General features: G+C 41.6%; 1 protein-coding gene across 5 annotated transcripts in view; it reads left to right on the top strand.

Moving 5' to 3' along the window:
- Positions 1–12,704, top strand: part of sgk1 (serum/glucocorticoid regulated kinase 1) — a 25,588-nt gene extending 12,884 nt beyond the window's left edge. Inside the window, exons 4-13 of one of the 5 annotated variants that reach the window (XM_030786948.1) lie at positions 2,758–2,821; positions 8,523–8,598; positions 8,834–8,909; positions 9,049–9,237; positions 9,542–9,673; positions 10,323–10,559; positions 10,681–10,776; positions 10,944–11,099; positions 11,195–11,284; positions 11,465–12,704. In XM_030786948.1, coding sequence (XP_030642808.1) covers positions 2,758–2,821; positions 8,523–8,598; positions 8,834–8,909; positions 9,049–9,237; positions 9,542–9,673; positions 10,323–10,559; positions 10,681–10,776; positions 10,944–11,099; positions 11,195–11,284; positions 11,465–11,632 — 1,284 coding nt within the window. In that variant the 3' untranslated portion in view covers positions 11,633–12,704. Of the gene's footprint in view, positions 1–2,757; positions 2,822–6,271; positions 6,338–6,666; positions 6,726–8,286; positions 8,421–8,522; positions 8,599–8,833; positions 8,910–9,048; positions 9,238–9,541; positions 9,674–10,322; positions 10,560–10,680; positions 10,777–10,943; positions 11,100–11,194; positions 11,285–11,464 lie in introns of those variants that run through there. The other 4 variants (XM_030786951.1, XM_030786952.1, XM_030786949.1 and 1 more) reach the window with 4 other exon arrangements.
- The last annotated feature ends 813 nt before the right edge of the window (positions 12,705–13,517 follow it).

Raw genomic sequence — 13,517 nt, 5'->3', positions numbered from 1 at the left:
TGTATAAACATTACAGAAATGTATAAGTTGGATCTCTTGGGCAAAACATAGCAAAGCATGACAGTTCTGCTCACACATAACTGAGACCAAATTCTCTTGGTTAGGCTGTAAGTGCATGTAGTTTATCATTAAAATGGGTCAACTTGACAATATGGAAAGAAAATGTAGTGTATTTATCATAACATTTATAGCTGTCGAGTCAATTTAAAAATTAACTGCTGCGTGTGTGTGTGTGTGTGTGTGTGTGTGTGTGTGTGCTTGTGTGCGCGTGTGTGCGTGTGTGTGTGTGTGTGTGTGTTCATGTGCATCTATGTGATATGTTACGTGCAGAGCCTGATGTGTGATGATCATGTTGATTAATAAACATGTGAGAGCATCACTACCCACAATGCCATTGTCTCACTTTAAATAGGTTTCATCAGTAAAGCCTTCATGTTACCTTCAGCTCAGTGAATATCCCACAAACTTCTCTTCCCACACTCACCATCCCCTTCTGTCATTCAGTCTGTTCCTCAGTTTGTTTATTTGTGGAATTTCTCATTTGTTTGTTGTTTATCAACTTAGACTGTTATGAGATACTCATTTTTCATAACATGTATGTATCTGTGTGTACATGTATTTATAGATGTACCAAGCCCATTTCACGTTCTGAAGTTGGAGTGTGTGTGTGTTTTTGTGAGTGTGTGTGTTTCAGAGAGCATTAGATCTTAGAACTGTGAGCATCAACCCTTCCTACATCTCAAATAAATCAACAATGAATTATTAATGAGGCGAAGTCCTAGTTTTGCTTGCTATGGATACGGTGGATGCAGCGTAGCAGCCAAATTTCAGAGACAGACCAAGACATAGACAGAGAGAGAGGAAAGGGAGAAGAGAAGGAGCAGAGAGGAGAGATGAGATAGAAAGAAAAATGAGAGAAACTGAGGAAAATGACAAATTTTGGACCTAAAAAGATATTTTTGTGTGTATGTGTGTGTGAGAGAGAGAGAGAGAGAGAGAGAGAGTGTGTGTAGAGTGTATTACTATATAATGACATCCAATGCCTCCACTTGATAAACAGGTCAACAACAAGGGTCAGAGATTAAAAGACCATAGGTCAAAATCTGATACTTCTGCTGGTATCTTTTAGGTGAACAGATAAACTCAGTAGCATGCAAGTATCTGTGTGTCTGTCACTGATAGGAACTGAGGAGAGATATATTATAGAGAAGCAGTAAAGTAAAGAGCAGGGCTTATGGAGATCTGGCCTTGAACACTGATCTAAGCAATAGACCTCAATACTGGATCCACTCAGCTCCTGCATGCAATGAGTGTGGCCACTGACGTCACACTCAGGTTTCCCTGTTGTCAACCAACAGACGAGCGCATTAACCAGTCACAGCGCTAGGTAAAGTTTAGTCTTCTGTGTCAAATTCTGTAAAATATTACGTTCTTCCATAACCAATCAGACATGAGATACATAGCCATGAATAATTGACAACTTAAAACCTTATGTAGTGTAGTTTCTGTTTGATGCAATCATAATCTTCAAAATTACAGTCCTGAGTACCAGGACACCCTGCCTGGGTTAAGACAGTGTCGTTCTCCCAGCTAGACAACACATGCTGACACAGAAACAGAATTGGTTGTGTTCCTTTGGCAGGAGAATTGGCCCTGGTCCCTCTTCTCCCCGCTGACTTAGTAGCAGTCTCTGACACTCACAGTTCTATGTGGCTGTGGGTGAAGTCAGCAGAATAGTGCCTTCATCCAAATATGTTACATCAGCCGACACCACTACACAACATGTAGCATGGCTAGCATATGCCGCTGTTTAACACGGAGACTTACAAGATTGTGACTAATTGGACATTCTAATTTAGGAGATACTAGATACTCAAAAGCTTGGACTCAAAGAGGGTCCATTCTGATGAATCGTACAGTTGCTCACCACAAAGATAATCTACTGGGTTGATGTCTATGAATATCGCAGGCTGCCCACGTATAGTAAACTCACTGTCACATTCCTGGGCTCATTCTGACACACTGTGTGTGTGTGTGTGTGTGTGTGTGTGTGTGTGTGTGTTTCTGTGACATAGCACATTATTCTGCTGAAAGTATCTGTGTGAGGGAGGGTGAAATCTAGTCATGAAGGTGTGCACCTGGATCTGAAATGCTGTGGTGGTGGTCATACTTTGCTCAGCTGGCTTCAGGAAACAAAGCATGTAGCAGGAAAACCCTCTCTACATCATTACACCACTGGACTGCTAAACAGTGAATAAAAGTATTGAAAGAACCATACCACACACTATCGCAGCACACCATATACTAAATACCCACACACCCCAACTACACACTCCAACAATCCACAATGATACATTTACAGTTCACAACTACACACACAAAGATGCCACAAATACATATCTAAACTCCTCAACTACACACAACAGACCACTTGCTGCTCAAATGCACACTACCAATAGTATCATCACGCCACATCCACTACGAAAATTGTTTTGGTCGATTCTTTCACTCATTTTTCTGAAATATCAGGAAAAAAAATGCCTCCTCATTATTAGTTCTCGGTTTCTCAAAATGAAATTGTGTCATGTTGTAATGATAGGTGTGTATGAATCTGTAGCATGACTGTAAAGGTTAGGTGTGCACTGCTGTATCTGACCAGTGTCATCAGTTGCCTAGTGACTTCGTGGAAAACAAGGAGTGCCGTTCATTTCAAAGGTTAATTGAAGAATTGTAATGGAATTGCTTTATGTCTCCTAGGCGATGGATTTATATTACCATGGCGATGCTGACCCAGAGACGTACTGCTGCTCTAATGACACCAGTAAGTAGCCCCCCCCTCCCACCCCACCCCATCCTCCCTGTTTCTTTCTTTCTTTCTTTCTTTATTTATTTATTTCTGTGCCTCTATGACAAAGCTATTTCGCCACACTTTGTGAAGGTAAATAACATTTGTTGTTGATGCTAAGAACAGTTATGCAGCAAGAAAACAACATAAATCCCATTACCCCTTTCTTTCTTTCTTTCTTTCTTTCTTTCTTTCTTTCTTTCTTTCTCTTTCTTTCTTTTGGTAAGATTTAATATCCTGACCACCTTTCTCTGTGTTTTTGAATTTTGTAATCATGTTACCATTGTGCTTTTCTGCAAGAAAAAGGAAAGAAAAAACCCCTGATATTTCTCAGTACCTTTTTAGTCTGTCGTTCTTAGCTCTGATAAACCTAAGTGAGTTCACTGTACCTGTCCACAGTTCATTAGTTGTTCCATTCACCTCACTAATAATTACATCACAGCATCAAGGCCAAATGTATGCGTGTGTGTGTGTGTGTGTGTGTGTGTGTGTTCGCAGAAGATCGGAATTCTTCAGGTTAGTGACCTATTGAGGCTCATTTAGCAGTTTGTGAAGCATTTTAGGGGGGGGGGGGTGTTTTTTGCTGGCAGTGATGTCACTTTATGACAACTTTCGTAACTAAATATCACGTAAATGGTTTACATAATTGCAGAACCTACGGGCCTTACATGGGCTAATGTTTAATATCGCTTCTCACCCAGTGGCCACTGTTTAATAAGACTCCCACACACTGACCGTTTCGATAAGTCTCTTACTGACTGGCCATTGTATGAGACTCATTCTCATTGGCTAATCTTTACATCTCTTGGCTCCCAGCTGCAAGTCAGCCATGTTCCAGTCTCATCTTTAATTAATCTAAACTCTAAAAGCAGAGTGTCACATCTGCTTTAAATAGTGAATGTGTCTTACCCGACATACACACTCATACACATTCATACACACAGTCAAACTCTAGATGAGTCTAAAGCCCCTTACGAATGTTATACACACTTCACTTGTGCTGTACCCCTGTGAGGGCAAATAAACTAAATTTTACAAATGTAAAAATGTATCTCACATTCAAGCAAATCCTCACACCTCTGAAACTGAATTTCCTTATATGTGACATTTAAATCAGTTAAAGCAAAATGAACTTTCATAAAAATCATTTTTTGACATTTAATACATTATTTTCAGCAAAAATAAACGTGAGAAGTTTTTTCACTTTTAGTATATGTCTGAACTGTATTTAACATTTTAACCTTGTGTTTGTAATCAAAGTTCTCTGTAACAGAATGTTCTTTTGAGTGATCCATCATGTGTGTGCGTGAGTCTGATGAGTATGCGTGTGTGTGTAAGAAGACAGACAGTGCAATCCTGTCCTGCATTTATATGCATGTTGGCTAGTCCCTGTAAATGTGAGGTTCAGTGTCACTCCAAGAGACTTTACGTAATCATCTCAAACAAAAGAGAACATGGCAGCAGCCTGGGCTGTCATTTACTCTTAGCTCTAATACTGTCTCATTCAGAGGAAGATCCACTTGAATCCACTGAGCCAACAAAGAGATAAAGAGAGAAAAGAGAATAGAATGAGGAAGAGACTTAGAGAGAGAGGGAGAGAGAGAGAGAGAGAGAGAGGGCGAGAGAGAGAGAGAGAGAGGGCGAGAGAGAGTAGAAGTGGGAGAGACTGAGAGACATAGAGAGGGTGAGAAGTAGAGAGGTAGAGACTGAAAGAGGCAGTGAAAAGGGAGAGAAGAATAGACAGAGGGAGAGAGAGAGAGATGAGATGGAGAAAGTGAGCAGTAAACAAAAGGAGAAATTGAGAAAAAAGTACTGAAAGAGGGAATACAGATGGGGTGAAAAGACAAAGTTTTAGGGTGGTATTGGTCTATCAGTCTAAAGCCTCATGGGGTCTAGAGATGCATGCTTGAATCAAGAACATAACCCAAAGACTGCTCCAGAGGGTACATCCTCAGATTTATACACAACTTTAGACATGCTCAATCTTTGATTTAAAATCCAATTAAAGGGTGAACAGTTGTCCTACGGAATAGAGAGGAGAGAGAGAGTTTGAATGCATTATGTTATAATCATGTAACTAACTTCTTTTCCATTCCATATTTCTACCAAGATGCCTGTTTAACATATTAAAACCAACATAATTTACAAGGGATATATTCTCTCATCATTGTACATAATCAGGTGAATGGCTGGTTTTCTAAAGCCTAAAGTAGCACTGTAGAGCAAAATGTTTCACCTCAGTCTGAGAACATCCATTCTGATCAAGGGGAGCACTGAAACTAGGTCAAGTTGGAGAAGCCTTGTGTGTTGTGTGTGTGTGTGTGTGTGTGTGTTGAGCTCTAGAGAGGTGCTTGCCAAAATGTATTGCTATGATGTGCACAGAGTGATAGACAGCTTGCTGACTTACATAGAGAAGAAGGGCATTCAGGCTTATGTCAGCCAAAACTTAATCTAACTATTATACAAATTATGTTAGTTATCTGAAAATCTAATGTTAATTCAGTTTTGGCTTGACTTTATCTTAATGTTGTTAAGACATTTAGTTTATGATAATCTGAATTAGTTTCAGCAGACTGAATATTTTACATTAAGATCAGACTAATGAAAATTGGTACTAGTCTGAGAATAGTATAATGTTTAGGTGATTTTGGATTGATTTTTGCTCAGTCTTGTGCATGTGTGATGTTTGGCTTGAAGTTAAGGGCCGTGAGCACTCTGTTTGACCTACGACATTCATCATAGCTGTCACTCTCCATGAAGACCAATTAAATCAATGCTGAATGAAGTGTGATTGTGTGTAGCTACAAAATTGCTAGAGGAGTCATACTGGTTACAATTAGAGATAGATTCAACAGAAAGCTGTTCTCTCTCTCTCTCTCTCTCTCTCTCTCTGACACAAGCATATATATATATATATATATATATATATATATATATATGCGCACACTGAGTGACAACAATGAATGACAATAATATCAGATATCAGTGTATCAGAAATCAGATGACTGGAGCAAGCTAGATACATTTTGATGTCATTGTTGAACATCAGCGTGAGTGGGAATTTGTTAAGGAAAACAAAGTACTAGTGGCCAGTCACATTAATCTGGCAGGCGAACACACATACACTCGCTCATCGCTCAGTGCGTTTCTCATTGCACCTTGAGTCCAATAATACTGCATTATTAATTTGGCCGTTGGGTGTCCACTGAATTAAATGTAATAAACTAGCCCGAAGGCGACCTTACTAACGTCCCTTTGCCAGTCTGGGGCGTGTGGTTCCCAGTAGAATTCCATGGAGCAAAGCAATAGCAAAGTTAAGGGGCGGGAAACACTCCGCCCATAAGATATCCGGTGTAAGGTTAGTCAGAAATGGAATGCGTCTCCTTGCGCAAATTCTTTTTTTCTTCAAACTGTCTTCAGCTTCAAGTTACTGTGTGTTTGTGTTGATCCTTTTTCCCGTTTCCATGAAAGACAAAACTTCGGGACTGACATGTAAGTCAACCTTCACTGTGTCTTGTCTGAGTGATGGCGCGAGACATTTAACTATCTTTAATTATACATACTTTTTTTCATTTGTTGCGGGCAGCAGTGGGCTTGCATTTAGGTCGGAGGGGGCGAGGGGCGTGGGCCGGCTATCATGAGGTAGAAAGGATAGGTTAGCAGTGGTGCGACTGACCCCTTATAGGTGTCAAAACTCTGTTCCATCTACAGACTGTGACCCGGTTTTAGCACTGTGCTGTTATCTATGCAAATAACGAAAGCTGATAAGGACGGTCGGCGGAGTTATGCCAAAGTAGCTATAACCCTACCTGTAGAGTCGACTTGCGCTATTTGAGAAAGTCAGAGATCTCGACAATGAGGACCACCGCGGAACTAAAAGGTTAGTAATAGCAAAGGATTCGCAGAGATATTATACATCCGTTCTCGTTTTCCAGATTGTAAATATATAGTCTAAGCATTTAAGCACGTGATTTTTTTTGTGAATTTCACACTTATCATTCGGAATTCGAATCTTCCAGACGACAGTTGTTGACTTTTCCCAAAGTGAATCGAACATCGGTCCAGTCGCAAGTAACAGCGCGTTTAGCCGGCTCATCTGTGAAACTTTAAATGAAACGTCAAACTTTTATGACATGCTGTTCATCGAGTCTGAGTCGCGTGCGAACAGCTGGCAGCATTAATCATTTACAGGTTTCTCAAACTATTCCACTTCGTTCGTCTGAAATAACAATATGTACAAAAGTGTTGTCTAAAAGCTTTTATTTCATTTGCGTTATGGGACCAGTTAGCCTGTACTTTCAAGATTCAGAAAATGAGCGAGTAACTAATTAGTCGTCAGTCCAGGTAGCGCATTGCGTAACTGTGCCAAATGGGGCATCGCGTTGTTGGATTCAGGCTGTATTTAAATTGCCGGTCTGCTGCTCTGTGAGTGATCTCACACAAAATATGCATTTCTAGTATAAAAAAGCGTTTGAAAGAAATCAGTGGGAAACTAGGTGATGTTTCTTTGGCATGATCTGTGCCTTATACGATACCTTTAATTATCCTGATCTCGTAATTATGAGATCTTTTCTTGTAATTATGAGATCTTTTGGTGTCTCGTTTTTTCTTTTGAGAATGCAAAAGGTTTGCGACGTGAGTGGAGCAGTATTAATTGAACAGCTCAGTGTTCGTAGTTGTCCACCGGCACGTTTTAGCACCGCTCACTCCTCTGCCTCTGCTTCTCTTTTGTAACCCGGTGTACGCGTCACCTGGGTCTGTAATCTGATAGAGAGAGAGAGAGATGCATTTTCAGATGTATTCAGAGAGAGATGTATTTTCAGTCATTCTTCAAACCCCCTTTGGGACTGCTCACCTCTGGAGCTGAGGTATAGTAGGTAGTGTTTAAATGGTGGTGCACGTCTCTGTAAGACTGAAAGAGCATTGTGGCAGGTGAGCCTTCCGGGAGTGTTTTTTTGCATATTTTGTCGCCCGGGATTTTCCTGTTAAAAGTGTTGTGTTAAATGTAGGCTACAACGTTTGGTAAATGACGAGAAGTAGGTGATTTTGACATCCATTGATTGCACTGAGTAAACCTTGCGTGTCCTTTTGTGAGTTCAACAGTCTGTTGAAGCCAGGGTACATATAGTTCTACGACGCAAGTGCGTGAGAAGTTTCGATACTTTTTGTCTCCTCCTCTCTCTCTGTGACGTTCCTTACCGCAATAGCTATGGGGAGGGGGGAGCTCTGATGTTTAATTCAGCGGCCTCAAAGCGCATTCGTTTCTGATTGGCTCAGAGGCGACTCGGTACCCCTAGTCATCGCTCGGGTTTGTGTGGCTGTTGAAGTTCAAAACACGCCCACACGTGGCCAAATTAACGTCACGCCACTCCCCGCTTTGGAAAAAAAACTGTCTCGTGCCTCCTCCCCCGGTCTCTTATAAAGTTTGAATAGCGGGGTGGGTGTTCAGTCAGGCTTTGTGTAGTTTTGGGTTCTGTCCCACTGTGGAAAACTACCACAATGACAGTCCAAACAGAGACCAGCGTTCCTGCTTTGACCTACTCTAAAACAAGAGGACTAGTGACAATTGTTAGCGGTACGCTTTGTCTTGGGGATGAATGGGACTACTTCAGAAGATGAATAAAAAAATTTTTTAAAAAAAGCTCTTTTTTTAAAATGTGTTTTTCTTTTTTTTCAGCTTTTATGAAACAGAGAAGAATGGGCCTGAATGACTTCATCCAGAAAATTGCCACAAACTCTTATGCATGCAAGAGGTAAGTAGCAGAAGTAGAATCTTCTTTGTAATAAGTGTCTCACAGGCAGCTGAATTGAGAAAAATGCATTGCTTGTTTGTCCAAACGATAAAAATGCAATGAAATGTAAGTGTTGGGCAATTTCACCGAGCTGTAGTGTTAAGTTACATGAGCTTCATAACTATTTCAGTATTACCATATTTATTATATGTTGTCAGTTGCATGCCTTAATTTTTACCCCTTGTTCTTGCTGCAGTCCAGAGGTCCAGTCCATCCTGAACTTGACCCCACCTCAGGATGCAGAACTGATGAACTCAAATCCCTCTCCTCCGGTAAGGGTATAAGTCTGTGAGTTTGCATGTGTGTATGTGTGTGTGTGTGTGTTTGCATGTGAGTTTGTTTGTTTGTTTGTTTGAGAGAGAGAGAGAGAATCTACTTACATATCTGACACTGTGTTGGTTTCTGTTGCAGCCCAGTCCATCCCAGCAGATAAACCTGGGTCCCTCATCCAACCCCACAGCTAAGCCATCTGACTTTGACTTCCTCAAAGTCATTGGCAAAGGCAGTTTTGGCAAGGTGCTGCTAGCTCGTCACCGTAATGATGAACAGTTCTATGCTGTCAAAGTGCTTCAGAAGAAAGCTATTCTCAAGAAAAAAGAGGTAAAGAGGCTTAGCATTCGGACCAGTAACCCTTAATCCTTAATCTAATTTTCTAATCCACGCATTAAAGATGTATTTTGTAGTATAATTCAGATTTTAACCAGTTGTCCTAAACTTAACACTTAACCAGTGGAATAATGGAAAACTCATTCAAGATAAAGCAAGCTGCATTCCACTGCTGTGCAACTTTTCATTACCCCTGTGTGATAATTGCCAGCTTTGTCAGGAATGTTATGACTCAGACTGACCCTTCCTCTGCAAGCCCTTTGTGACCTCTGACCCTGATGTATGTGTGTGCTTTTAGGAGAAACACATCATGTCGGAGCGTAATGTACTGCTGAAGAACGTCAAGCATCCATTCCTAGTCGGCCTCCACTACTCTTTTCAGACAGCTGACAAACTGTACTTTGTCTTGGACTACATCAATGGAGGAGAGGTAAAGAATAAAGAATGGACCTCTGCAATGAATGGACAGAGCAATGAATAGAGAGAGAGAGAAGGGCAGAGTCATGGGGGGAACATAAAAGTATAGATACACAAATTACATTTATTCAGTTTTCATTTTATTGTTTACATGCGCATCACATACATAAACATACATAGGGCTAACTCCTGGACTGTATTAAATAGGGAACATTGGTTTGGCAGAGAATGAAAGAGGGAAAAAGAGATGAGGAGGGGGCAGTGAGGGTGCGACAGACAGAGAGAGGATATCCTTTCATGACAAGCCTAGAGGAGAGGTTTTTCTGTTTTTCTGCTGCCCGAAAAGGAAACTCTCTTCTCAGGAAATGGCTGGAAGTAGAGAAGAGAGGGAGAGAGAGAGAGAATGGAGGGGGTTTTGGGGATGTTTCAACAGCCATATTTAGCATCTGATGAGGGGTTTAAGAGTTAGTGTGGCAGCATTAGTGGGCTTTATTGTGTGAGGGGACTCTCCTTAAATGGAACGCAATCTCATTTCCTCTCATTGTTGAAGGAGTAAAGAAAGCTTTCATTAAATCTGGCATCCAGGATGTTGTGACTCATGATCTAATCGCTTTCTCTCTCCCTCTCTCTCTCTCTCTCTCTCTCTCTCTCTCTCTCTCTAGCTGTTTTATCACCTGCAGCGGGAGCGGTGCTTTCTGGAACCTCGTGCACGGTTCTACACAGCTGAGATTGCCAGCGCTTTGGGTTACCTGCACTCTCTCAACATCGTGTACCGGGATCTGAAGCCTGAAAACATCTTGCTGGATTCACAGGGTCACATCATCTTGACTGACTTCGGTCTGTGCAAGGAAAACATTGAACCCAATGGAACCACGTCCACATTCTGCGGAACACCGGAGGTAAGCTTCGCAGGTTCTGAAAACTCAGAATATTTTCCGTGACAAGAAAACGAGACATTAAGCTAAGACACTTTGAAATGGTTTGAATAAAACATTCTTTTTCTCTCTTTCCTCTCCGCAGTATTTGGCTCCAGAGGTCCTGCACAAGCAGCCGTACGACCGGACAGTGGACTGGTGGTGTCTGGGAGCAGTGCTGTATGAGATGCTGTATGGGCTGGTGAGTTTTCCAACTGTCTAAACCATATTTTAAAAACCAAGTAACATGGACTTACTATTACATTAGCACAGATCTACTTAGTGAATGTACCCCAGCGTTGCTCTGAAACTAAGGCTATAATTAAAAGGCTCTGTGTTTTTGTTTTTTGTTTTTTTATTGGTCCACAGCCTCCGTTCTACAGCCGAAACACAGCAGAGATGTACGACAACATCCTTAACAAACCTCTCCAACTCAAACCCAACATTTCCAACGCAGCACGGCACCTACTGGAGGGTCTATTACAGAAGGACCGTACCAAGAGACTGGGCTGCACAGATGACTTTGTAAGTGTGTGTGAGTTGTACTTTTCCTGATAGGATGGTTGGGTCGTAAATGCTCTCATGTCTAAAACGTCTTTTTTATCCTGTCTTTATTTCAGACTGAGATCAAGAATCATATGTTCTTCTCCCCAATTAATTGGGATGACCTGAATGCTAAGAAGCTTACCCCTCCGTTCAACCCCAATGTGGTACGTTCCAGTCATATGATTCTGAAGTGTGGAATGATCTAATGTGACAGATAACAAGAACAGTTAATATTTCTGATTTATGCAAGTGATATAAACATAGCTCAAAATAAAATGATTATTACTATAATAAAGTTACTACAATATACTGCATTTATGCTCACATGAGTTATCTCTTTTCAGACGGGCCCTAACGACCTGAGGCACTTTGACCCCGAGTTTACGGATGAGCCAGTGCCAAATTCCATTGGCTGTTCACCAGACAGTGCGCTGGTAACAGCCAGCATCACTGAGGCAGCTGAAGCGTTCCTGGGCTTCTCCTACGCCCCTGATATGGACTCTTACCTGTAGCACCGTCACTGTGGAAACGCCATCCCATAGACTTGTAACTGTAGCTCATTCCCATGGAAGCGTCATCCCATGGAATCACACTTTGTAGTGCATCACTATGGAAACAAGCCCACCTCCCCTCACTCACTTTCCCCAATGGAAATGGGGAGTGGTATTTGCACATGGCCCAAGGCAGCTTGCTGAGGCCGTCCTATTAGCGGCCTGAGTTTTACACCTGAGAGAACTGACTTCATTTTCTTGGTCTTCTTCATCATTGCACCGCAAGGTTACTCCTCTGCTTTTGCTCCATATTTTCTTAGATAGAGAAATGGAGAAAAAGAGAGAAAAGGAGCTGGTATCAGTGGCATTTGTTTGTATGTGTATGCATCTTTGTTGGTCAGAGGAACTCAAATGAATGTGTTTTTGTTTAGAGGGATGAGAGGGAGAGATTGGTGTGTGTGTGTGTGTGTGTGTGTGTTTTGCCTTCGCCCTTGCTTCTCACCCTCCTCAAATACACTCACCAGCTGAGTCATGCAGCATTGCACTCAGAGTCATAAGGCACTCATTCTTCTGTCATGTGATGGGACATTCATGAATCTCATTGGTTGTCAACACAACACCAAAACAGTGGGATGTTTTGGAGCAGTCACCCTCAAATGGTCTGACTGGACCAAAGGAAAAATCGCACAGAGTTGTCCCACCTTTCCTACATTTTTCCTCATTTACTTTTTCTGTACATCATCCATGACGGAGTGAACGGATGCTGGACGGAATCTGCTGTGTGTAGATAGGCTCTTGGACCAACCAATCAGATGCCTCCGTCTCACCTTAGTCTTCCAGCCTCTTTACAATGTAATAATACTGTCTAGGCAAGCATTCCAATAATGTCTGGACATGACATTCCATTATAATATGACTGTGTACTGCTATTTATGTTTGTTTGTATATTTTGAGTCTGTGTACTAGTTTTAATATATATTGAACGAAACTAAAGGCTATGCTTATATATGTAAAGTTAACTGTCGGATGTACAATGTTTGATTTATGTGACCTTGTTTGGTTTGCAATAAAAGTTTAATGTTATTTTCCCCAAGTTCTGCGAGTTCCTTTGCTTCCCTTGGTTGAAATGAAACTTTAAGAAAACTATAATGAGTGGAGTTTAGCCCAGCGTGCAAAAGCGCAGAGAGGAGATGGAAACTAACTCTGAAGTTAAAAAACGGTGTCTAACCTGACCGGATATCACAGACAGACAGACACACACACATACACACACACACACATACACACAAGATGCAGACAGGTACAGGGCATTTTCAAGGACAGCATGGCCGCTCTATTGGTTGTGCTGACCGTAACGATGACCCTGATTTGCAAGACTCCTCTTGTAACCAGTTAGACTTTAAACTTTGCTTGTTGCTGTTTGCTGTCCGTTGAGCTACAGATGTCAGTGCTCTTTCACAACCTTCTGACGCACGCATTCCCAACAAATGCACCCTATACGCCATCATCCCACCCATCTGTGCACAACGCTGTCCCTCACAAACAACGCAAATCAATTCAGCAAAGTCTGTTTGTATAATACTTCACAGAACGCATGTTGTCTCAAAGAAGCTTTAGAAAATCCCAGACCTGAGATCTTAAAGGGAGAATGCCTGAGGGTGACAGTGACCAGAATACAATTCCCTTAGGCAAAAAATAATGAGCAAACTCAGGAACACAGTAAAACACAAGCACATCTGTCATAACTGCTGACCTGCTGTCCCTGGCAGTAAATCTTCTCACTCACACCCCAAGAGACCCTGTAATGCAAACGCAGTCGTTGGCAACTCGCTCTCCTTCTGCAAGATATGTAAGCTTTTGCCTCAGCCCAACACAAACAAGTCTCTTTGGGATGGTTAGCACTCAC

This window comes from Chanos chanos, chromosome 10, assembly GCF_902362185.1.
Source record: "Chanos chanos chromosome 10, fChaCha1.1, whole genome shotgun sequence".
NCBI lineage: Eukaryota > Metazoa > Chordata > Actinopteri > Gonorynchiformes > Chanidae > Chanos > Chanos chanos.
This window is presented reverse-complemented; position numbering and strand designations above follow the sequence as displayed.